The following is a 27170-nucleotide window of genomic DNA, read 5'->3' on the forward strand; positions in this document are numbered from 1 at the left end:
CTTTTATATCTATGCCAATTATTACCATGATACCTTTCTAACAAACATCCATCCATGTAAACATTCGTATTTATCATCATCATCAGCTCACTATACGTCCCCACCGAAGGACTCGGAACCTACCCCAAGTTAGGGAGGACTAGGCGATAGTCAACCACGCTGGTCAAGTACGAGTTTGTTCGTATTTATGTTATTAGTTAAATTGTTTCGTCGCTAAAGATGATTGAAGAAACAAGAGGCTAAATGAAGGACTGTAATCTCTGTCTACCTCTTTGGGTTACGGATTATGTTGTTGTTGTTGAAACTTAATACAGATAGGCTTACGTCCTGTGTCGTCACTGTGTATACGTCATGGGAAATAGGCATAGTTCCCTGTCACAGAGATTTAACGTCACACGCACTGCGGCTTAAACTATACGGCTTTGTTATTGTGAAAAACTGTCTGATTTTTAGAACTATAAGCTTCTGATAAAAAAATATGTACTACACAAAACTGAAGTATAATTTTGTCGACTGTTTGTTCAATATACCGTCATGCGTATATGACAGTCTGTATCCAAACTCTTTAAGTATTTTCAAGTTTTCCAATACATGTTTCGATCTAATGTTGATATAAATCTAAAAACAGGCTAATGACGTGCAGGATATTAAAATTTACAATTAAATAAAAACGTAAATTATCAAAAGAGTTTTATTATATAATAAAAAAGCCATAGAAAACCATTTAATACTCTTGAATTTAAAATATCTATGGAATACGTTTCGTTGTTACATTTAAAAGGGAAAAACGAGATAAGCGTTTGCTCGTTATGTTTTAAATTGACGGATATGCAGATAGCGAGCGCTATCCACTTTTCACCTTGAGCTCTGTAAGCCTCAACCGTTTCTTCCGGATCAGACGTACATATATTTCTTCAGTTTATCCACAAATTCTATTACATAGACATTCACATTAGAAAATTATGCAATAATACAGGTAAAGGTTTTTAAATTATACTGAATATAAAATATTTTGGCCACTCTAAATCCTTGTAAGCCTATAGAATATTTCAAAATAAATTTAGTCTACACAATAAAGAGTAATGATTTTATTGTTTGTTTCTTTGAATTTAATAGGCTCCGAAACTACTGAACCGATGTGAAAAATTCTTTCACTGTTAGAAAGCTACACTATCGCCGGGTGACATAGACTACATTTTTTTGTACTCCTCGCGGATGAATTCACGGCATCTCCTAATATATAATAAAAGAAATTTGTTCTTTACAATATAAAAGAAAGTCGTGTTAGTTACACTATTTATAACTCATGATCGGTCGAACTAATTTAGCTGAAAATTGATGGGGAGGTAGTTTAGAACTAGGAGACGGACATAGGAACTATTTTATCTTGTGTGGATTTTTTTTTATTTCGCGCGGACGGAGTCGCGGGTAAAAGCTAGTATATAATAAAATAATTTTGTTATACAATATTCTTTTAAAGGGAAAATATACCTATTGATTATTTATTGAACAAATCCCGCAAAACGTAAGAACAGCTGAACAAACGTTTCAGCAGCTGAGAACATTTCGAGCGAACGTAAGAGATATTTCAGTGAAATTGTCAGACAATAATGAGGCTCGAAGACGACGTATGAACTAGATTTACGTCGCAATTATATTCTGACAAGAATCCTTTCATGATATAATGATGATTCTGTTTTCTTAGGAATATATGTCTTTTAAGCCGTTATTTACCAGTTATTTTATGTTGGGTTGGGATAGAGATAGAGAGAGTTCGCAGCGTAATTAGTTAAATGTAATTAGAGTCTTAAATACTTTTATCTTTCGTAATTTTATGCCTCTAGCAAAAAAAGTCCAGTAATAAATATAGCCTATGTCACGAGGGGATAGTGTAGCTCAGGGATTCCTAAAACCCCATGGCCCCCATGGCAAAACTGAAAATTGCCCGATGGCCATTTTTAAGATCATTTTTTTTTTCACTCTGACTTAGTTCAACAGAAGAAGACAGAGTGAGAATTAGCAATGCTTTAAGTTCCGGAAATCCCTGGTGTAGCTTGCAACAGTGAAAGAATTTTTGAAATCGGTACAGTAGTTTCGGAACCTATTCTGTGCAAATAAACTCACAATCAAATCTTACCTATATTCTTTATGTATAAAAATATTATTTTGTAGCCATAAAGCTTTCAAAATTAACAATAGTATAAAATCGACGGCGGGTAGAAATAATATTGTTATAGTCTGCAACACGGCAACGAGTAAAAGCCAACCCGTGTCTGCTATTTGGCAGAGCGCCTTTCTTCACAATTATTTACGATAAGCCAGCAGGTGATATAAATTGTACATATATTTCCTGTACATTAATGTACATACTTGTTACTCTTAATGCACAATGTGGCTTTTAGCATTTATATTATTTAGTAGCTTTTAAAAACTTTTGAACGTAAACAGCGGTGGTTATATTTTAAAAGAATTTTTTTTAAGGATAAACAGACATGATTGCATGCTCCTTGATTGTCTAATTCCAGAGTCAAATGATGGTAACTTAAGCGATCCCTTAGTGTAGATTGCTCTCATCTTATAAATCATATACATACAATAAAAGTGCTCACTTAGTGATCATTTAATAACTCTGAATGTAGTCACTAAAACATTGTGGATTTCAGAAGCAATACGTCGGCATATTCCATGTACTGTACTGTACTGTCGTGTAGTAAAGACTAATCAATAGCTATGATATGTTGCGAGTGTACATAAATCATAATCAAGTCGTGGCGTGCGGCGACGGGAGCCCCGTGAGCCTAGACGGATAATTGGCCTGCTTTACGATACCAATGTCCGGGGGTAGACGGATAAATTTCGCTTTGTTAACTTCGCAAATGTAGTTTCACCGAGACGGTTACGTTACGTTGTTGATCGTAAATATCACAATATTTAAAAATTTCTATATCCATGGTTTATAACTGATGAAGTTAACTAAGATACTAGTTTGAGACTACACTTCGCCATCAAATAGGGGGCATAAAATATTGGTCTGATAGTCAGACCATTAGTCGGGTCTCTATTGAGGTGTCGTTTGTATGCGACCCACCATGAGTCCTGCCACATTCCACTCCAATCTATGGACATTTTCCTCTGTTATGTTTTCATATCTTGTTTGTGTAGTTCGGTGCCTGAGGAAACTTATTTTGCCACGTCAGCCATCCTCGGCTTGGCTTTCACTCTAGCACTAATTCCATCGTACGACATTTCGAGTATAGCCGACAAAGCCGGTGGGAATTCGCGAGGCATTAGTGGAGACGGATCCCTCGTGTTATGTTAGCCTTTTTATTATTGTAGCCTTAGCGAGATTGCGAACACTATAATATCGTAGAACGTTGATCTATGGATAGTAATTTATCTACGAACAAATATGGTTTTCGACGCCCACAGTTTTTATATGTAATATAACTGAACAATGAATTTCTTCTTAATTTTGAGTCAAAGTACTTAACTTAACAGTGTCAAAGTACTTAAATGTTAATGTAATGTACCATGTACCCCATATAATGCAGCAACAATAGTGACTATAGTGATGGAGTGAGTGTGGGGTCTCTAGTGAGTGTCATGTTTGGGCTGGGGGTGGGCAGGTGATCGCTTGGGGGTCGGGGGCCGGCATGAGCGCGCGCGATGCTGCGCGGCGGCGCGTGCGCGTGGTTGGGCGCGCCGTGCTCGCGCAAGAACGGTGCCGTCTGCTCGTGTCGCGTTCACACCGCGCTACTACAGGTATAACAAACATTAAGTTAGAGTAGTAACAACAGGCACAAGCTCCTATAATAAAAAATACTAATAACGTTAGAAAACGAGGTCTTATGATAGGAGAAATTTATGGTAGGGTAGGTCTTCTCTTGATGTAGGGTACTTTGAAAAACGCCGATAGAGTTATATGATTTTTTGTCTACGTCTATTTGAAAAAGGAAACATGTATGTTACAAAAGTTCAATTAGTGGATGCAAATAGCAGTTTGATCTAACTAGAAGTATATGAGTGGTTCCAATTAATCTCAACAGATACTTTATGTATGACACATGTGAGTGAGATCGCAAACGATATCGGAACTGATTGAAATCACGTTTCAATTGATCATAATCTTTCCTAATGTAATGAAACTTAATTGAAGTAATAAGCTAAGCTGGCATTAGGATAATTGGCCTTCTCAAGTAACTTCTGAAGTGTTCTTTTCTTCGATATCAAATGCTTTAAATGAGAAATAATATTATTAAGACAGCAAAAGTTTTTAAACATCATGGAATAAACAAAACACTTATTCTATTTAATAGCTAGTTTTTAATTGCTTTTTTGCAATTGTTATATTGAGTTTGTAATTAGGGTTAGAGTAGCGCGGTATACGTCACAGACATTTCCATTCACCACTCCAATTACTTTGTATACCACACTTTGTAATCGTACAGTTCGATTCCAAATCGATAACCGAAATCTAAATCAGATGACCCAAATTAGAATTGATTTATAATGTTTATTTGACATATATTTCGTAGTGTGAAAATTTGTTTTTAACATGTACGAAATATATTTTGTTTCTATGTTGAAAAAAGTCACTCCAATTTTATTAATATGTATAGATTGGAATAATGAATGGAGTAATATTTGAAAGACACGATAACTTTAGTCAAATGCCTTATTTAATCAGGTTATTTGAACTATAGGTTTAACCGCATTACTTATGCTAGGCCGTGTTTATTTTTCTGGATGTTTTAATCTGCGCGGGTCGCAGTCAGCAATTACTGGGCCATTGTTGTCGGCGGGTAATGAGGGTCCTGCAGGATCGCGCTCGTTAATACCCTCCACCCTTGGGGAGGAGGTACAGCACGCTTTTAATAATTAAACATTAATCATTATAATATTTCTGTTACTTTTATTGATAACTAGTTGTCGCCCGCGACTCTTTCCGCGCGGAATTAAAATAAAACTGAATATAGACTATGTGTTCTTCCAGACTATGTTCTACATCTGTGCCAAATTTCATCAAGATCCGTTGAGCCGTTCGGGAGATACCTTCTAACAAACATACATCCATCTAAACATTCGCATTTATAATATTAGTAAGATCTTATTATTAAAATATGTTATTTGTCACTATGAAACAAATCTTACTCGAGCTTAGGTTACTTCTTTAATAGGTATGACAAATGTATCGTAATGTATACGTTGTGTATTGTATGTAAATTGATGTATGATATTTAGAGGCAGGTACGTGTCGGAGACGCTACCAGACGCGCGACGTCTTACGAGGTTAGAGAAGCGGTTAATGTGCGGCCGTACGCAAGTAACAAATGTTTAAACATAATTACAGCTAACAACATCAACTAACGTATAATAAAAAGACCAAAAACGTTTTCTAGTGAATCCTACATCAGCAGCCTATATCAATAAATTACAGGCCCCATACCTTCAGTATGGTCCCGCATTACGATCCCCTCTTTGCACCAGCCACTAGAGGATGGCCACTGAGTCATGTCTTACATAACCCTGTTTACCCCCTAGAAAGCAGGGTACCTTATCAAAACTTTACCCTCTCTCCCTTCCCTGATAAAAAGGCCTTCCACAATAACGATCCTCCGCTTTTGCTTTTAGCGACTTCCTGACTTTCCTTAAAAGGTTTTAAATTATCCAAAAAATGTTTAGGATCTCTGCCTAACTTGTCTAGATAAAAGATCCTAGTTTACAGCACTCATCGACTAATGCTTACTTTCAGTATTTTAAAAATAAATTAAACTTGCAGGTAAACATAGATATATTTGGAAGATACGAATTGGAAGCACACAATGGTATAGCGAGCAAATCAAACAAAGAAGGAATTAACGCGGATATGAAAGTGGGACAGTCGTGGACCTAATCAATTTCCCGATAGCTGATGCAAAATGTTAACTAGATATGAGGTTCTCGTTGCCTCGGTCATGAGACTTAATTAACTGAAGATGTAGAAGTTCAAAGGCGAAAGATAAAAGAGTTTTTAAAGGCATATACTCTTTGAAAAGTTATTTTACCATAATTAAAATAGATAATAGGGTATGAAAATTATTTGTTAAAATTTGTTCAGAATAAACAAGTATGTAAATTATAAGTAATTTTAACAATGGTAGACCAGAGTAACAATATCTGTTGCACGAATTGGTCGGCACGTCCGGTGAAATACCATGACCACACGGAATACAGGCGTCAAGTGGAAGTAACTCTGCGTACAGTCCGAAAACTATGCGTTCCGGAGGCGTAATTTTAGTCCTCTTTATAAGGAAAGGCTGGGAAGGGGGATATATAGGAAAGGGAAATATTCTCTTTCTGCGCCTCACCTTATAATATAATAAAAAATAACTTCAAAAAAACCAGACCATTCTCCTCGATTTCTCAGGTTTGCGTAAAATGAAGTTGTTCAATAAATTCTATGAGAATACGAACAAAATTAAATTGGAAAATATTAAAGATTTTTGTTAAAGTTATCTAAAGCTTCCAATTATCATTCGTCGATTGGAAGACGGGTCTATGTAAAGTAAACAATGTGATAGATTTTCTTTTGAATGAATAAACATAAACGCGTCAAGTAATTGAATGAAAACATGATAAGATACCGAGCGACTGAAAACGAAGATGGCGCTAGTGAGGAGGAGGGGGCAGTGAAAACTTATTACGTTCGATTACTTTGCACTTTCTAAGAATAATATTTGTGGTGACACTCAAAATATTGATATGTTATAACCTAATATTAAAGCGTATTAACTCTGAAAAAAAGACCATTTGTATAAACAGAAGTCGCAAAAAAAATCGTATTCCTTTCCTTGAAAAATTCATGTATTGAACGTCATTGTGACAGTGAATTTCAGTAAACTAGGGCAATTCTCGAATGTACACAACCCATTTGCGTAATAGATATACGCAATGAACAGTATAACCGAGCCCCTTATCCACGATACTACAGTAGTAGACAGGACAAAATATCCGTAAACAATGCCGCTCGTAAGTCTGTCAATATAATGTTATGCCCCGCGGGGCGCCATCTTGCGGCGACGGTACACGTAATGGAAACTTATTGGCGATTTGCTCTTGTAGTATTAGTTTTATTTCAACTTTTATATTTTATAAAAAGTACTAGAAATTGCAATTTAATAAACAAAGTAGAAAAATGAAGCCTAAATAAATGTGTAAGACAACAGGATATTTGGATAGGTAGACATTTTAATTATTTACTTAACATTTATTTAAGGTTAGTTAAATTGTTGTTTGCACTTCTATACAAAAACATGTTATCGTCTCTGATCTCCGGATAAACAACAACTACAATATTATATTTACGATTACTTAAAACGCTAAATGCACTTTATATTCTTAACCCACATTCCTATCTTCAGATAGAACTGTTGTATCGTCATTGGTTCTACCTTGTTCAGTGTCGGTGCTAAAAATTAACATTTAACGTGTCGTTGGAGGGTTTGCCTTGAGAACAAAGTCATACCCTGCGGCCGGCTCACTCCGCCCCGTCAATAGGTTACGTGACTCGACGGACAATGAACAAAACTAGGTTGCTACTGACTTACAGGCACAATTGTTGAAACAATAAAGTTGCAGGTACTGTGGTATTCACTCGGTATAGTATAGTACACGTCTTAATTCTACAGTTACATGTGAAATGGTATCACAATGGAGTAGGAAACATTTTTTTTATTTCCTGTATTAATTACATTTTCGCTCATTTTGTGATCATTTTTCCGTTGTATTAAATGCATCGTCTTACATAACTCATGAAACATCTCTATATATTCCATCTCAGTGACTAAAGTTAGCAGAAAGTTATGTTATTACTTTCACTGTCGCATAGTGACAGAGTGTTGTTGAGGCGGGGCACGTCCGAGAACCCGACCACTCTACAAAGTTCACGGTAATTCATTTACATTCCCGCGAACACGGTCGCTTGATTGCCTCACATCAATGAGGCATCGGCAAATTGTCGCCTTGATTATATGCTTTAGGATTATATTAATACTAACTGTTGCCCGCGATTCCGTCCTCTCAGAATTAAAAATAAAACTTAATAAGTAGCCTATGAGTTGTTCCAGACTATGTTCAACATCTATGCTAAATTTCATCGAAATCCGTTGAGCCGTTCTGGCGATACTTTCTAACAAACATTCATCCTTCCATCCAATCATAGGTACGTCTAAATTTTCGCATTTATAATAAGTTTAGTAAGATTGTCAGAAGTAACGAAAGCTCAGCATTTACTCTCCACTTATTATACTTTATTTGAAGTTATAGGACCTAGAATGCATCTTGCATAAAACAAGCAAATCTTTTGGAAACTAGTCTAGAACTAGAAGCACTAATAACTGATGACACAGGAGGTTTCTTTCAGCACGTTCCGAACGTCTGCGGCCATCGGATAAGGCTCGCGCCACAACAAAGCGCACTCGAGTGACGTCAGTGAAGGAGCTTTATTTTGCTACTTTAGTGGATCGTTGCTTTTGGTCTTTCCTTGGTTTTCTTTTTGTTTAAAAATCGATACAAGTTTGTTATTAATTTGTAATTTGAAACGAAAATATATTTTAAAGCTAACTTAGCGTTTTTATCTTTAACAATCTTCTACGCAATCTTTTGTCACTAAAAGCATTATGGCGTTTCCTTGCTTGACAAAAGGCCCACTATATAAAATAATACATAATTTTTGCGCGTACCCAACAAATCAGAACTGATGTGTTTTGCGTTTACCCATTATGATATAAAATAATCAATGTTTTTTACTTTTACAAAAGCTTGTGTATTAAATTTTGCTATTACTTAATGCTTTGTTTTTTATTGTGCAGGAGTTTGCAACTCTTACGAAGGAGCTGAACCAGGCTCGAGAGCAGCTGCTGGAGAGAGAGGAAGAGATCTCAGAGCTCAAAGCGGAGAGGAACAATACCAGGGTAAGGATATCCCCCTCCCGTTTCTGTAACCCAACTATTGGTAAATATCGGCGAAGGCGGACTTAATGACTAAATTTATAAGATGATAAGGAAGAGTGGTATTAAAAGCAAACGGAACCAAGGAGGTATATGAAGTAGTCTTTCTCTTTAGGTTACGGTTATAAGTTGTATTGTTCTGTAACCCAACTGTAATCGTAGACATACGAAAGTGAATAGAAAATTGACCGCATATTACATGAATTGTGAATACAGAGTCGTAAACCGAGAGCGGAACCCACAACCGACCACAGATAAATTTATTCCTTCAAACCATAAAGTCTGACAATTCAAGATTAAAACTTTTTGGTTAATGGGTGAATATGATCAACAAAATTAAATTTGCTTTACATTTGGTATCGAGTATTACAGTAAACTGTCACCATTAGAGCTACCACATGTGTAGCTATGATAAGTTTTTAACCTAATTGCATTGTTAGCGTCAATTGATATTGGTACGTAGGTACCGAAATAGTAGTAGGTAGTAGTTTGAACATTTCATATTAAATCTTTTCAATTCACATGTTTGAAGAATAGAAATACTTAAAGTATTTCTAGCGTGTGAATGTTTCCGTTGTTTCAAACGTTCTTTGCAATTTAATCTAAGTTTGTCGCCTGTCTTAATGCAGTTGTAGTGTACTATAACAAGTGTCTGACGTGTTGCATTACGACTGAACATTGTCGTGACGAGAGCGTTACAAACATTTGCCTTGCGTTGAAACCTCTTAATGTTCACGACAATTTTACTCAAAATATGCTCAGTATTTATACGGTTCTTACATCTTTAAACCTCATTTCAACGAAGCCAAAATGTAGACGCAAGATATTTACAATCGGATTTCATCCTATTCCTTGTAGAATTATTCCCATATATTACAGCGTAAACTAATGTTTGACAGAAGTTATTCTGCTTAAAAAAACTCCCTCAACACTTAAAACAACTTCAATATATGCGAGTTGTCAAGGTCTTAGGTTTAGAGGTCCCGTTTCAATATTGAGTGCTCTGCAAAAAACAAACAATTTAGCAAAGCGGGCCACCGTGGCGCGCAATAAAACTTTATTTATAAGGCCTATAGACCTTGCCCTGAACTTTTATTTCACCGACAAAATTTACGGCACATATTTCGAGGTAATTTCCAGTTTCAAAGTAAAATGACTTGTTATATCACACCGTCGCTTTTTAAAGTAATCAAGGATTCTTTTTGTGTATTTTCAGTTACTATTAGAGCACCTAGAATGTCTCGTATCACGGCACGAGCGGTCTCTGCGCATGACCGTGGTGAAGCGGCAGGCAGCCGCGCAGTCCGGTGTCTCCTCCGAGGTGGAGGTGCTCAAGGCTCTCAAGAGTCTGTTCGAGCACCACAAGGCTCTCGACGAGAAGGTACGAGACCCTATCAAGTGACCAAATAACGTCATCTATAATGACTTGTGTTACAAAGCTTTCCTTCTCAAATCAGTATCTATCTGTCATGTACTTAGTATCAAAAATATGTAGCCATTTAATACTAAACCAAAAACTTCTGTAAGTTCTCTACATAGTTAAATAAATGAGATTTGAAATAAAATTCTGTTTTCTAAACTAATTATTAAATATTTTTAAATCGGTATTGGTTTTCATTTGGAAGGAAATAATGAATTGCAGGTTCGAGAAAGACTTCGCGTTGCGTTGGAAAGGAACACGGCGTTAGAAGAAGAGCTAGCTTTAACCAAAGAGGAAGTAAGTAACTTATTGTAACAACATTTTTAAATACCGAATTATGTTTGATTGATCTAGAATATTACGCGACGAGAAAATATATCTACATTTTCCGAATTTTTATACTCGCGCATTCAAAATAGAGTTTCCAATTGAAAATGTTTCTTTATGGTTTTGCTTTCACATAATTAATACACAAATCGTAATACTACTGTTACTTTCTTGGAAAAAAATACGGATATGGGATTACTGAGAATCTCGAAATAAGCAACAGTAAAGTATTGTATAATCAGTCAGTTATAAAAAATGATAATTCCTATGCTATTTGCCATCAGTTGCAGCAGTACAAGTCGTCGAGCGCACAGGAGAGTGAGAAGCCCAAAGAGAACGGCAGCGTTGGAGGCTCGCCGGAGCAGAATGGAGAACAGCAACAGAACAAGGTAAGGATACACTAAAATGTAAGACCCAATATTTATTAAGCCACCAGCAACCTCGGATTGATGCCGTGCTTGATTTGTCATGTTTAAATTAATAAACACTTTGAATACTTAGATTACATATAATACATTTTATATCTTTGAGGTTAAATAATTATGTTAACATTTAGATGATGTGTTTTAGATCATTATTTAATTAATGTATATAATTTAATTTATTCATAGTATAGACATAAATAAGATTTAGTTACGCAAAATGAAAATGTAAGACTATGTTTATCGATTGGTAAATTTGAATCCGTGACCTTATATTGTGGTTAATATGTTTAACCGTGAATCCCATGATCTTTTTAGTACTTTATCTTAATTTTAAACTGTTTTGAATTGGTAAGTTTTAGACATTTAGATCTTACATACAACAATACATTCACACTGTACCAAAATTACTCAACAAATTGGCGATATTTATTATTATTTTACATTTACAATGGTAACAAAATTTTATAGTTTTTAATAAATTTACCGTGGGTTTCTGAGACCAAAATATCAGTATAAAACATATCGTCATCCCTGTTATTTTGGTATTAGAAACCAACGGTTAGACGCTTTGTGAATGTTTTTTGTGCGTTTTTTTTAGGTTTTTACACTTATAATTTATGAATATGTCTTTCTCTTAACAAGATAAAAGCATTGTCAATATTATTTGTTGCCAATTTAGAGAAAGACATTGTTTAATAAACTCAATGGCGTAATATTATAATTATTTAAACATTCATTTTATTCAGAAAATAGTTTGTTTTATTCACAAAATTCTCACAACTAGCTTTCAGTTTTGATTTGCGGTTCTTTTTAAAGTTGAAATATGAACCGCATCGAAACATCGGTTTAAAATGAAGGTTTCGCAGTTCATTGGCTTTTAAATTATTTTCAAAAGATTATCTAGTAAATATAATACCAACATTAGTAATACATTACGCCATGGAGTTGTTAAAGAGAACTTTTTATTATATAGTTGGGCATGTTAACTATATTTTTGTGTTTGTTTCGTTGTGCGCAGGAGCAAAGTAGTGTTAACGGCGAATCGGAAAGCAACAAGAAACTCACTGAGCTTCAAAATACGATCGCCAAGCAGGTCAGACCAGAGTCTACCTTATTTATAAAGCATTAAAATATATATTTAAATGCATCAATAACAAAACTCATAACCATTAAGTATCGTAATAGCATTTAATTGCTATTGCTAATATTCGTTCTAATTAACTTCTATCTTACTTAATATTATAAATGCGAATGTTTAGATGTATGTTTGTTTGAATGTATCTCAGGAATGACTCAACGGATCTTGATGAATTTTGGCACAGATGTAGAACATAGTTTGGAAGAACACATATGCTACTTATTACGGACGGAGTCGCGAGCCACAGCTAGTATTTAATAAACTTGAGTAAAGGTTCTATATAACGATATTACGTAATTCTTGTAATTGGATGATGAATGATAACCATATATACTTATGTTTATCATATTAAAATGTTTTTTTTTAATTTTTATTTATAAATAAAGACACTTAGTCTATGGTTGATAAACATTTCATGATTTATTACATACAGTATGTTTTATATTGTTGTTCGCCTGATCAAAGACAATAAATGTATAAATCCACTGATAAATAACAACTAGTTTTATTTAGTTTAGTTGAAAGCATTATTATGTTGTGGAATAGATGTTAAATAGATATGTAACATGAAAATTCAAAGATTTTGATATTATAATATTAGCTGTCGCCCGCGATTCCGTCCGCGCGGTATTAGAAAAAAAAAGTAATAAGTAGTCTATGTATTCTTCCAGATTATGTTCTACATTTGTGAAAAATTTCATCAAGGTCCGTTGAGTCGTTCCTGAAATAGCTTCTAACAAACATCTATCCATCCATACATTTAAACTTTCGCATTTATAATATTAGTAAGATTAGTAAAATGTAACTAGATGTTAACAATAATAATAATATTTAAAATAACTTATGCTCATTTATTTCTATAGCTTGCATGATTTATTCATCTCTTTTTATTAAATTACTAGCTATAGCCCGCGACTTCGTCCACGCGGAATTGAAAAGTTAATAAGTAGCCTATGTGTTCTTCCAAACTATGTTTTATATTTATGCCAAATTTCATTAAGATCCGTTGAACCGTTCACGAGATACATTCATACAAACATCCATCTAAACATTCGTATTTATAATATTAGTAAGATTGTAACATAATTCATAAACATATATACATTTTTCATATATAAACATACTACATAATTTAGTATTTATACATAAAAAAAACTAAGAAATAAAAAATGTATTTAAAAATTATGACAACTGTAATTTAGTCATAATTCATTCGTATAAAATAACTTACTAATATATAAAAATGTGACATCTTTACTTCTTATACGTTTCAAAATGTTAGTGAAATCTGAATGTTGATCACCAGTCGGCAGAACTGAGCTCATGGCAGCGTCGTGTGGCCGAACTCAACAACAAGGTGACGGAACTGGAGGAGAGACTCTCCAAAGGTGAAAAGGAACTCGTCAAGAAACAGGAAGAGTGCGCCAAACTGCAGCGGGACTTGAGGGAGAACGTCGCACAGAAGGAAGACCAGGTATCTTTCTTTTATATATAACTTACTAGCTTTTACCCGCGACTCCGTCCGCGCGGAATAAAAAATAGAAAACGGGGTAAAAATTATCCTATGTCCGTGTCCTGGTTCTAAGCTACCTGCCCACCAATTTTCAGTCAAAGCAGTTCTACCGTTCTTGAGTTATAAATAGTGTAACTAACACGACTTTCTTTTATATATATAGATAGATGAGTTATAAAAAATAGCAAATCTAAGTATTAAGTTGATTCGTAGAATTTAACTTGAATTTCATTTTAATTGAGGGGAAGTGAGTAAAAGCTGATAAAATGTGAGAAAAGAATTCTTTGACAAACGCTTTCTTATTAATTAAATGTGTATTTCTTTATGTATAATGATAGAGTTGGTCCTTCGAGCATGATTCTGTTAAGAATTTAAAAAGTCTTACTTCAAGATATAGGTAATTGAGGTAATGATATTTTGTTTCAGGAGGAGAGGATAGCGACCCTGGAGAAACGGTACCTAAACGCGCAGCGCGAGTCCACCTCCTTACATGACCTCAATGAGAAGCTGGAGCAGGAGCTGCAGCACAAGCAGGCACAGCTCAAGGTATACTGGACAATAACTGGTGCAGGCATCTCACACAACATTCACCTGACAAATGTCAAACTTTGACATTTCATTCAACAATACATATAGCATCGCCTTAATTCAAATAAAGCATATTTTGGCTAACCAACTATTTTTTTTAACTTGCCATATTTGATTTAGGGCGAAAATAGTTTAAAAAATAACAAGTCAATAGCTTTTTAGCTTTAGAAAATGTTCAAATTTCTCTATTGGAGAGCAGTTCATGTCATCACAGTTGACAGCCATTTTAACACCATTTCACCGCCATGACACATGTAAATAATTCCCAACAGCTGCAAGAAGAGAAGATCGCAGCTATAGAAGAGAAGCTGGAACTCTCGACGCAGAAGTTGGCGCAGATGTCCTCGCTGCCGGAGATGGAGGAGCAGCTCAAGGCCAGGATGGAAGCTCTCAACCAGGTATATTCATTGCCATATTATTGCTGTTGTATAATTTACTTTATTTTAATAACGATTTAAGGTTCATTTTCCATGTTTCATTTGCTTTATCGTTTAAGTGGTTCAGTTTAAAACATTAATTGCACTTCATACTTTGTTATTTTTTACTGTTGCAGGTTAACATTGAAATAATCAAAGTTTTAGGTCATATTCTTAAGTATTCTATGAGACTTTACTTATATCGTTACTTTTGTAATGTTGGAATAAAAGTTTTTCTCCTAGTTAAGGGAATGATATCTCATTTGCTAGTCGTTTCTGTCGTTTCAGCTCTAACTGGTGGTTTCTGAGATCAAAATTACAGTATAAAATATATCGTCATCCCTGTCATTGTCTTTGACAAAACAGAGATAACTGATATTTCTTAAATTGAGTATTTGATCTCAGAAAGCAATTGTCAGTGAGACAGTTGAATTGGTCTTCTCTTACTTCAAATACAAGGCGTGGGTGTAATGTGGGTAGTATTTGTTAGAGAAATAAGAGGTGTGTGATGTTGGTCAGGCGCAGGAGCGTCACGGGTCTGCGGAAGACCGCATACAGCGGCTGGAGGCGAGCGTGGAGGAGAAGAACGCAGAGCTGATGCGTCTCAACCAGCGTCTGCGCATGAACGAGGAGCACAACACCCGGCTCTCCGCCACCGTCGACAAGCTGCTCTCTGAGTCCAATGAGAGGTCAATATACAATCATATCTCTGTCTTCTATCTTAACACCTTCAATGCCACTCGTTAGATGACCAAAAACTTGAGTGGCACAGAGTGTGTTACACTTAGCAGCCCCAGCATACTTAAGTGCAATAATGTACAGGTTACAAGTACACCTGAAGGAGCGCATGCACGCGCTGGATGAGAAGAACGCGCTGACGCAGGAGCTGGAGAAGACGCGGAAGTACGCGGACGAGCTGGTCGCCGAAAAGCAGGACATCCTCAAGGAGCTAGCCAAGTGGCGCATGGAGACTGAGCAGGTGGGGAACTTCAGATCTCGGTAACCACAATAGGAGATACTGCAAGATAGCAAGGTTTATAACCTGTCCATGCTTGGAGGTCAGTGTGTGAGATGGTAACAAGGTAATGATGTTGCAGCTGAAGCGTCAGATGCTGCAGCAGGAGATCGCCTTCAACATCCAGCAGACGGACGCCCTCACGCGCTCTCTGTCACCCGGAGCCCCGCAACCACCTGTCTCCATCTTCCAGCCGAAAGTGAGCTCTAATTCTATTACATAAGGTTTAAAATATGTTTTGTTATTTCTCATATCTGTGGCTGTACTTTACCACAGGATCTCTGATTGGTAAGGGTGCACTGTAAATAGTGTTGTATACTGAGATGTCTGGTGGTGGTGGGGGATGTTGCAGCTGGAGGGGTCGTGGGAGAAGCTGCAGCAGGCGCACGCGCTGGCCGCCGTGGCCGCGCAGCAGTACGACGTCTCCAGCGACGCTGAGGTATACCACCCTCAGCCTGCATCAGTCCAGCTGTTTGTGGGTTAATGATGTATGGTTCTTTTGTGTCAGAATGATGAGTCGGAAGGAGGTGTGGAGGGAGGGCATACGGATGCGGCGGCTCTGGCGCTGATGCTGCAGGAGCAGCTGGACGCCATCAACACCGAGATCCGCCTCATCCAAGAGGAGAAGCAGACCACTGAGGCCCGCGCTGAGGAGCTGGAGTCCAGGGTGAGCAAAATCATAAACTTTCTCGGCTCTTAAAGAAACTAGTTGTTATATTTAGGAATTAATTTAATATTGTACAGATGACATGAAACATAAGGGTTGTTTATGGTTCATTGGAGTTTTCTGGTTGGGTTATTTTACTAATAATTTTCTCTATACTCTATATTACTAATTATCTTTGGTACAAGGTTCTTATTGAATATGACAAACTGACAGTTGTATGAACTTATTTATAATATTCACTATTAATGTTAATACATACTACAATTTGCATTCTTACCAAATAGTAATACATTTATTCTCCATTTTAAAATAAAATCTTTCTAGTTACTTAACTAAATTATTTTATTCGTACAAATAATTTTAAATACTTTAAACTAGTTGGTAACAATGCACGGCGTAGTGTCAGGTGGCCAGTGGTGGCCATTGGTAAACCAGTAGTGGCCATTGGTGACCAGTAGTGGCCATTGGTGAACCAGTAGTGGCCCAGTGATGGCCATTTGTGGCAGAGTTGTGGCCAGTGGTCACCAATGGTGACTAGTGGTCGCAAGTGGTGGCCAGTAGTGGTCATTGGTGGCCCAGTAGTGGGCAGTGGTGGCAAGTGGTAAGTTGGGTGGTGGTGCAGGTGGGCAGCTACGAGCACATGAATGTGGTGTCGCGGCGCGGGGACTCCCCTCCGCCTGCCGCCTCACCCTCGCGACCTCATCACCACAAGTACCATACGGTCAGTTCTGCCATACAACATGACACACACACACATCACAACACTCACAAACTATTGACCACATATTTGCTGTGGATAAACTTTTGTGTTTCTCTCTTCATTTCTATGGTTTATATTCCATTTAGTATAAAAAAAACATTACATTTTGTATATTCTTTGGTACATTTTTTTAAACTTTCATACTGGTTATGAAAATGTAAAAGTTTGAATGTCGGTAGGCGCCGGCGTCCATGTCTCCGGCGCATCATTACCGCGCGCCGCCCTCCTCCGAGAGCCTCCCCTCCAGCCAGGTCGGTGGCATAACCCCCTCCCCTCCCAGACCCCACCACGGCTTGTCTTTGTGCCTTGCAATACTCGCAGTATCCAATTGTTAACATTTATTACGTGATGTCATATGTCACTGTATGCAGTTTAATAGTTCTCAACTCGGCCTTGTGTTGGCAGTTTTTTTTTTCTTTAATAGAGCATGTTTTATCAAGCGAATGCTTCCCTCCAATAAAATACCCACAAATATTTGCGTGGCTTCGTGTGTGCAACAACACTGCTTTTTTTTAATTTCTTTGTCTTGGCTCTATGGTTAGTTTTGATATGTTCCGATTTTGAGTTTTTTTTTCATATTTAAATGTAAAACTATGGTTTTCTGAAACCATAATCTCTGGTTAATATATTTTTTTGAGGTTTTGGTCTCAGAAAAATAAAAGTACTTGCAATATTTAATTAATTAGCAGGTATTTATTAACTGTGTAATTAGTGTAAGATGTCAATAATTATGGTCTCGATTGTTAGACCTAGAGTTTACATATTTCTACGAGTTCGCTTAAAACATATTACTTGCCGCACTGCTTTTCAAAAAAGTAGTTAGGCCGCGCTTATTATATGTACTCTCGTATGGAAATATATATAATTTAGATATTTTTCATTGTAAAAATAATCTACTTTATGTACTTAACCTAATTCAGTTTTATTTTTAACACCATTACTAACACGATGTTTTACTAATTAAAGGCACATTGTTTTCTAAATTGACTAAAATAAATGGGGTTTTATAAAATTGTTATGTATTTATGAGTAACGTGACGTAAATAAATCGTTTACTATCGCGCAGTTACAGCTGTGCGAGGAGGGTGGTGTGGGGGTGGGGGTAGGGCCGGGGGTGGGTGCTGAGGGTGGGGCGTCGCCGCTGACTGCGCGCTCGCTGCGGCTGGAGCGAGCTGCACGCGCACTGCACGCGGAGCGCGACCGCCTGCGCACACACTACCCCGCGCCTTACGACTCGTGAGTCTCACATTTTACTAATTTAATTTATAGTTTATGGTAGATGTAACTCTTTTCTCAGCAATGATCGAAATGGTCCTTTGAGTCGGATATATCATAATTCAGATTTGATCTTTGAACCTAAATGTTATTTGTAACTTTCAAATTATTACGTAATGTCTTTTGACGAATTATACATATGTTTAGAGATTGTTATCATAAGTTTTGGTGACAAAATCTTGTCATCCGTTTATTTGGCTGAAAATATCCATATAGAGACTGAATAGAAGCTGAAAAATAGCTAGACATAGACATCTTAATTGTGTAAAAGTGTTAATATCTGGCTAATTATATAATTTGTTTGATCTTGTACTATATGTATATATATTTTTCTTCCACGCGGCTCAGGACGTCGATAATGTCGGGAAGCCTCGCCCGGATCCCGATACACAGGTGTTCATTATACCCTAGCCTCAGACCTAGTTTTAAGCTGAGACCTAACATGTGGTGTGACTGTCCTGACACACAGTACAGTTATTTTCCACATAAATTGTGTCTTAAATCGAAACTGTATCAAGTTATTGTACCATATCTTTTCAATCATCCGCTGCCATTTAAAAGTGCCAGTTATTTTTAAATTTGCGTGTTGTTTTTAAAATATTTAAAGAGTTTTTAAACAAAGGATTTTAAATATAACTATTTTTTTTTTAAATAGTAAGGATAAGAACTTCTTGTAATGCCAAAATTTAGCTAATGACATGTTCAATTAATTTTTTAATTAATTTTGAATAATGTTGTATTTTTCTATTTGTTGACATATAACAATACTTATCTATACCTACATATTAAGTAATTGTTTACTCCCATAATATAAACCCACTAGTTTATAGTCCGCAACTCTGTCCGCACAGATTAAAAAAAAAACTTAATAAGTAGCCTATGTGTTCTGTGCCAAATTTCATCAAGATCTGTTCAGCCGTTCTTGAGATACTTTCAAACAAACATCCATCCATCCATACATCTAAATATTGGCATTTATAATATTAGTAAGAAGTAAGATTACAAAATGAATTCCAATTAGGTGTTATATGAAGTTGTCTTTTTGTTATTGTGACATGACAATATGACAAGTGTCACTACAGACGAAATCGACTGTAACTTTCCAATTTTGTCATATCCGTTTTTTTTTAAAATATTTTTATGGTGCTATAGTATGATAAGAATAATGTCTCTTTTAATTTAGTTAATTACAATTTGATTTAAATAAATGAAATGGAATTACTATGGTTACTGGATTTATATTTTAACAAACCTCTGCTGACGATTTAAAGACGGTATGTGAATTTTTTCTAGTTTCTCTGTGTGGTCTCACCTCGCGTTTCCATTGCTGAAATACTTGTACATAAACTTGTGTTCCGATAGTGGGTACCCTCTTTTAGATTCATTTTCAATGCCAGTATTCTTCATAGTAATTCCATTTTTATATACCTTTTTCTAATACTGTTAGTTTTTGTACTTTAAAGTTTTCATTTTACTCTTTTTTTTTATTATTTCATAGGTATTTCTCTTCAATAGACAATATTTCGATAGGAATTTTTATTCATTTGTGTGATAGCTAGATTTGTAACCGTTAAAGTTGTGAACAAGTTTTTTACATTCACTGATAGTTTCCATTGTTTAAAGACATGTTGAAATACATATTATCATGTTTGGTGACGTGTGTCTACTCCCGGCAGCTCCAGCCAGGAGTCGCTGTCGCTAGGGAGTGGTGGATGGGGCGGGTCGGGGGTGGGGAGTGCAGGTGGCGGGGCGTCCCCGTCACTGCCTCGCGCCGCCGCCTCCGCAGCATCCATCGCTTCCATGCACCAGCAGAAGAAGAGGGGCATTAAAAGCTCGCTCGGCAGGTTCTTCAGCAAAAAGGACAAGGCGGGACTCACGGTACACGTTTTCATATCACTTAATTGTCATTAAATTGTATTTTTAGATGGTGAAAACAATAAAAAGCTTTTAATAGTAATCAAATTTAATCTATGTATGAAAATGCATGTTTTTTTATTGCTCAGAGTGAGTCATAATTCTCAAAAACCATTACGGACTCAATGGTTTCGAGTTATTGACATTTTCCTATGTATCCAGTTGTCGCAAGGCACCAGCCCCCGTTCCCTGTCCTCCGCGTCGTCGCTGGGTCTGTCGGGGCTGGCGGACGAGGGTCTGGAGCCGACACCCCTCGCCCCGCATCACGCGCAGCTCGCCCCCCACCATCCGCAGCATCCTCAGCATCCGCAGCCGCTGCAGCAGGACTACGCGCGCTCCAAGACAAAGTTAGTGCTGCTATATTGTTGTTACTTCACATATTTATTCGAAGGATCATTTTTTTTAGAACAAAGAGTAAATCGCAGATATATTACTACTCTCTGTATTTGACATGAAAATTATTAATACCATATGTTATTGATACATTGAACACCCTGTATCCTGAAAAAACTACTACCCGGTCATTTTCGTGTTTGAGATTGCGGGCACGTGTCTCAGGTACGACACGTGCACATATAGATATATGGGTGTCTGTTAGGAGCGCCATTACCGGCATGAGCTGCTGGGTAAGGCAATTCGTTCGTGCTATGAAACGGGTCCACGGTGACACGTGTCCGTATGCCTGCGGGCACGTGTCTCACGTAACTGAGACACGTGCACGTATAGGTGTACATATGAGTGTCTGTAAGGAACGCGATTACTGGCTCGAGCTGTTAGGTAAAGCAAACCATTAGTGCGATGAAACGAGCCAACGGCGACACGTGTCCGCATGTGTGGGGGCACGTGCCTCATGCCGGTGTCTGTGTGTGCAGGGAGCGCGACTACCGGCACGAGCTGCTGGGGGAGGCGATGCGCGCGGGCACGCCGTTCGCGCTGTGGAACGGGCCGACTGTGGTGGCGTGGCTGGAGCTGTGGGTGGGCATGCCGGCCTGGTACGTGGCCGCATGTCGCGCCAACGTCAAGTCCGGCGCCATCATGTCCGCGCTCTCCGACCAGGAGATACAGCGAGAGATAGGTACGTCACCGCACACACACACAATGTTTCCCTTTCCTATAGATCTCCTCCCTCAAATCTATCTTTCCCATTCCTTCCTTTCCTTATTAAAAAATGAGAGAAATAAAAAGAAGACGTTATTTTCGGTTTACACACATTGATTACGCTTGACGCTTGTCTTCTGTGTGGTCTTGTTGCAACCGTTGATAGTCATTCCTGTGTCATATTAGGTATCAGCAACCCCCTGCACCGGCTAAAGCTGCGGCTGGCGATCCAGGAGATGGTGTCGCTGACGTCGCCTTCAGCGCCGCGCGGCACCGCCTGCGCAGCTCTCGCCTTCGGGGACATGAACCATGAGTGGATCGGCAACGTGTGGTTGCCCTCGTTAGGTACGCATTTTACTCGTATATGTATCCGACTCGTAGGACCAACTTGGCCTCAAAACGCTTTTAGATGCAGTGTTCTGTAGAAATTTTACTTTCTAGTTTCAAAATGTCTTTGTGTAAGATATTAATTGATGATTTTCTTTAGGTTTAGGCTTTAGATAAGGTGTCTAGATATATAATGCTTACATTCTGTAATGTATAAATATGTATTTGTATATACAGGTCTGCCGCAGTATCGCACCACATTCATGGAGTGTCTGGTGGACGCGCGCATGTTGGAGCACCTCACCAAGCGCGACCTGCGCACGCAGCTCAAGATGGTCGACAGCTTCCACAGGTGACGTGCCGCAACGTGTCTAGTGTCTAGTGTCTCGTGTCTAGTGTCGTGACATGTTGTGTCTGTGACAGGACGTCGCTGCACTTCGGCGTGGCGTGTCTGAAGCGCGTGGGGTACTCTGTGCGCGCGCTGGAGGAGCGGAGACGCGCGGCGGAGCACTGCGTGCGTGACGTCATGGTGTGGACCAACGAGCGGCTGCAGCGCTGGCTGCTCACAATCAACCTCAAGGTATGACCCCCTAACTGGCAACCCCATAACATACGACCCCTTTAGCTTAAGACCCCCTAACTTGCAACCCCATCACATACGACCCCCTAGCTTATACACTAGAAGTAATGTGACCCCCTATGTTGTATATAAAGATTAAGTGTTTTAATGTCGTGTATCAGGAATTCGCGAGCAACCTGTCTGAGAGCGGCGTGCACGGTGCACTGATCGCACTCGACGACAGCTTCGATGCCAACAGCATGGCGCTCGCTCTGCAGATACCTACACAGAACACGCAGGTACACAAACAATATATAGACATGTTTAAACAGCAAACTAACGTCATCATCTGAATTTACCGAAATAGCAAAGCGACCGCTGCTCTTAGAAATACGCAATTGCTGATGGGTTGCTTACCTTTAAACAAAGAAAGAGGGAGAATGCTCTGAAAGAAGATTAATCCCTTTCCCAGCGTCCCTTCCTTCGTCAAATCAACAATTCTTTTCTTATAAGAAAAAGGTGGGAAGGGAAGGATTAAAATTAGACCAGCATTGCTTCCCCTTCCCACATGTCTTCTGTGTGGTCGTGGTATTTCACCAGACGAGGCACATTCGTGCATAAAATATTACTTGCGTCTAACCAATGTTAAAAAAATGAAAGATAATAGCTACTTTTTAATATAAAAAAAAAATATCCTGTGCTCAGGCTCGTCAGGTGTTGGAGATGGAGTTTGCGGCGCTGCTGGCGGCGGGCACGGAGCGTGCGGCGCGTCCACATCCACACGCACCCGCATCCTGACACCACGCCATAGACTAGCCGCACTAGCGACACTAGCGACACAAACAACACTAGCGCCACTCGCAACACTAGCGCCACTCGCGACACTAGCGCCATAAACAACTGGCGCGACAGCAACACTAGCAACATTCAGAAGTGTGTTTTATATGACATCTTCGAGTCAGAATTTGTCAGAATTGTGGCAACGTTTTGGACTGTATCGGCCGAGATCAGTTTAACATTTGAACTGGATTTTATGTTGTATTTAATTTTTTACTAAATTAAAAAGACTACTTTACCATTTTTAATAATAAATCAGTACTCAAATCTCTGAAATTCAAACAAGATATTTTAACGGCAAGATCTATGTTATTATATATAGCAACACAGTCGTTGCAGTGAGTGTTGCCATGTTAATGATTATGTTTTTAATAAAGCGTTGTTGATATATAAGATAAGATATCAATAAATGGTGTATAAATGAAGTTTAGATGTACGCTTATGTAACTGTAATGAAAGTGCTCGATATTAAATCAATTTATTATGTACTTAAAACATGTAATCGTATATTTATTGTTATATAACGCTATTACATATGCGGCAACACTCGATAAAACATATTATAAAAATGTTACCCACAAACAGTAAAAAAAATAGACTAAACAAACTGCCATAAGTCAGTAAAATGTGGCAGAATATTATACAGTCGAACCTGGATCAGCGAGAGTCCAAGAAACTCTCTATAACCCGAATTTCTCGGTTATAGAGGGTTCCCTTTAACCCGAATTTCTCGCTTATAGAGGTTTCTCTCTAACCCGAATGTTTCGCTTTTAGAGGTTTCTCTCTAACCCGAATGTTCCGCTTTTAGAGGTTTCTCTCTAACCCGAATGTTCCGCTTTTAGAGGTTTCTCTCTAACCCGAATGTTTCGCTTATAGAGGTTTCTCCAACCCGAATTTCTCGCTTATAGAAGTTTCTCTCTAACCCGAATTTCTCGCTTATAGACGTTTCTCTATAACCCGAATTTCTCTCTTATAGAGGTCTCTCTCTAAACCGAATTTCTCGCTTATAGAGGTTTCTCTCTAACCCGAATTTCTCGCTTATAGAGGTTTCTCTCTTAATCGAATTTCTCACTAATAGAGGTTTCTCTCTTCTGCATGTCATCTGTCGGTACCAAACAATGACTCTCGCTTATCCAGGTTCGACTGTACTGTATATTTAGTAATATGTTTTTTTTATTAAAAAATATTCCTAAAAAATATTTTTTATCAGATCTATGTTATATTTTTACATTATAACAATGTATTTGATATTATTATTATGTGTTCAGATTTTATCGAGTGTTTTCGCATACATTTTACAGAAGTTCATTTTTCAAACGTCGTATTTTAAATATGCTGGTTAATTATTATATAAGATATCATAATCTTGATCGTGGCTAGAATTTTTTTAATCGATACGGCGTTTGCAAAATGAACGCTCTTGATACTTGATGCCAAATATTAGTTACGACAAAATCGAATCGTAAAATATCACAACAAATTGATACTTTAATGTATTAAACTTAGTAAAAATTTTGCATGTTTATTTTTCTTGTTGTGATATTTTAAGATTTCTTAGTAAAACTAATATTTTTTTTTTTTAATTCGCTTTACAATTTTAAAGGTAAAATGTTATCTTTGAGATTGTGAAGCGTTTCACCAAAATGTACTCAATAACTTAATGTCTTTACATCACAAAAGTATTTCCATACATGAAATTGTCAAGTAAATTTGTATATGATTTTAACTGCCACTTTATAAAGTTATTAAGGGCGCTCCTTAGTATAGATTTCTGATAATAAAATTACACTAAGGGTTCCTTTATTGATTGAATATGCGAAGTGGCAGTCATACAGTATAAGGCTTATAATAATAACGTGCTATGATTGAAGTTATATTGACTGGTCGGCTATAGACCAGTCTAGACTGGTATAGACCGGTCTAGACTGGTCTATACCAGTCTGGATTAGAGTGTTGGCTGGCGCCGTGTGGAGCCGCGTGCCCCCGGGCCTGTATATACTAGCTTTATGTAGATAATTGTGTGCCTCTCCGTTTGTCTGTCTGTCTCGCGTTACGATTGTGCCCGATTGTGTTTATATGAGAGAGTGGTTGACATTTTTCCCGCTATAAATGTGGTATGGAATCTGCTTTGTAACGGTTTAGATACACTGACACCTGTCAAATAGACGTTGACAGGTGTCAGTTTGACATTGTCAGGTGTCTGATTGACCATGTCAAGTGTCAGATTGACATTTTCAGGTGTCAATTTGACCATGTCAAGTGTCAGATTGACATTGTCAGGTGTCAATTTGACATTGACAACTGTCATGTTGACTTTGACAGGTGTCAGTTTGACGTTTGCGCAGTGAGAGGAGCGGCGTGTTGTCTGTGGTGTGAAGCATTTAGTTCGGTCCTGTTGGCAACAACAGCAACAGACGGACGCACACACAAACTAGTCTCGTGTACAGTGTTACGACGTCGTTTTGTAATCTAACTATTTTATTATTAAATACATTGTAATTGCATACAATCGAAACTTAGCTAGGGGTTTATATTTTTGTTAGGCGTTTTATAAATACGCTCGTCGTGACGTGAGGTTATTTCAAATTTACATGAAGTTTTATCTTTTTTTAAATTATTTTATATTAAATCTTATATTGTTAAGAAATGTACTTTAACTATATATTTAAACTATATAGTTTTTTCAACTTTAGTTAATTTTATAAAAAAAAAAAAAGCTAATTGCGATTCGTGTCTATTGATGACTTATTGAATTTATTCACTAACAGCCATTAATTTATCTTCAATTTAAAGTATTTTTATTATGAAATTATAAAGTTTTTATATTATTTTATTTTGATTATGGCTTGTTTATATTTAGGTGTTTTTTTTTACTTTATTAATGGTAAAGATCCCAAGTTAGGAGATGTCGCGACGAGTACAATAGTTAACTAAATGAAATACATATTTGTAAAGATTTTAATTTGGTGGTTTTATGATTAGCTAATATATTGTAAATATAACAATTTCTACGTAGCGTTTCTATCGGAGTAGTTATATGCTATTAGCTAGGACATGTTTCTAGTTCACACTAGATCTAGACCTAGACCTAATGTTGATAAACGCTTCCTTCTATTTATTGAATAGTTTAACTTTATTTATTAAGTTAAATTAACGCCAGTGTATCGCAGCTATACTATTACCTCGAAAGCCTTCAAAAAGTGTGTGCCGGATATTAATTTGATCCGTTTTGTACCTTTTTTTTAAATAGCGTGAAGGTGTATTTTGCTGGCTGAAGTATTCAAGGGCTCTGAGTTTATGCATAGATTATGTAACAGTATTATAAATTTTAAGGGCGTGCGGCCTCGGGTACGGCTTTTTGTGAATTGTATGAACAAAATGCAGGAAAATAAAAATTCAACGACAATCTAGTCAAATATTTTAGAACAAGAACGGTGCTGTTTTCAAGCTGGATTAATTTTACTTCGAACTGATGATAAGATTAATGAAATTTCAAAATAGAAAGCATGAAATAAAGCAAAATAGAAACATTTTGGATTGTGTATGTAATATTTAGTCCGAGGCCGCCGCGAGTGTTTGTATAAATCTCAGCCCCTCCCTTCTCTAGTATAGACAGCCGTGCAATTTATAGTTATTTATTAAATTAAAACCTCAGAACAGACTACATCAGATCAGATATTCTTAACCCGTCACTTACATTCCTATTTACGTGGTAAATTGAAAATATTCATCCGGCTCGAAGGACTTGCACAAAAACTTGCGGGGCTTTTATAAAGCGTAATGTAAAGAGTTTCCAGAACAGTTTCTTCAAGTTTACTATTTTGATGGGTGACACAAGATAACCTTTTCCTAACCATGCGTACGTGTGTTCGGAAGCATCGCTCGCGACACACTGACCTCCACA

General features: G+C 37.3%; 1 protein-coding gene across 1 annotated transcript in view; it reads left to right on the forward strand.

The window, feature by feature from the left end:
• LOC106709535 (liprin-alpha-1) overlaps nucleotides 1–23305 on the forward strand; it is a 97096-nt gene extending 73791 nt beyond the window's left edge. The window contains 25 exon segments of the mRNA XM_045679969.1: nucleotides 8850–8951; nucleotides 10204–10368; nucleotides 10630–10704; nucleotides 11019–11123; nucleotides 12178–12252; nucleotides 13604–13771; nucleotides 14237–14356; nucleotides 14671–14796; nucleotides 15334–15503; nucleotides 15637–15793; nucleotides 15912–16028; nucleotides 16182–16268; nucleotides 16338–16496; nucleotides 17119–17217; nucleotides 17436–17507; nucleotides 18287–18492; nucleotides 18880–18924; nucleotides 20208–20409; nucleotides 20608–20792; nucleotides 21318–21520; nucleotides 21730–21888; nucleotides 22108–22222; nucleotides 22294–22450; nucleotides 22612–22728; nucleotides 23135–23305. Of these exon segments, the coding sequence (XP_045535925.1) occupies nucleotides 8850–8951; nucleotides 10204–10368; nucleotides 10630–10704; nucleotides 11019–11123; nucleotides 12178–12252; nucleotides 13604–13771; nucleotides 14237–14356; nucleotides 14671–14796; nucleotides 15334–15503; nucleotides 15637–15793; nucleotides 15912–16028; nucleotides 16182–16268; nucleotides 16338–16496; nucleotides 17119–17217; nucleotides 17436–17507; nucleotides 18287–18492; nucleotides 18880–18924; nucleotides 20208–20409; nucleotides 20608–20792; nucleotides 21318–21520; nucleotides 21730–21888; nucleotides 22108–22222; nucleotides 22294–22450; nucleotides 22612–22728; nucleotides 23135–23227 (3279 nt within the window). The 3' untranslated portion in view covers nucleotides 23228–23305.
• Nucleotides 23306–27170: the final 3865 nt, after the last annotated feature.

This window comes from Papilio machaon, chromosome 11 (assembly GCF_912999745.1).
Source record: "Papilio machaon chromosome 11, ilPapMach1.1, whole genome shotgun sequence".
NCBI classification, from domain to species: Eukaryota; Metazoa; Arthropoda; class Insecta; order Lepidoptera; family Papilionidae; genus Papilio; species Papilio machaon.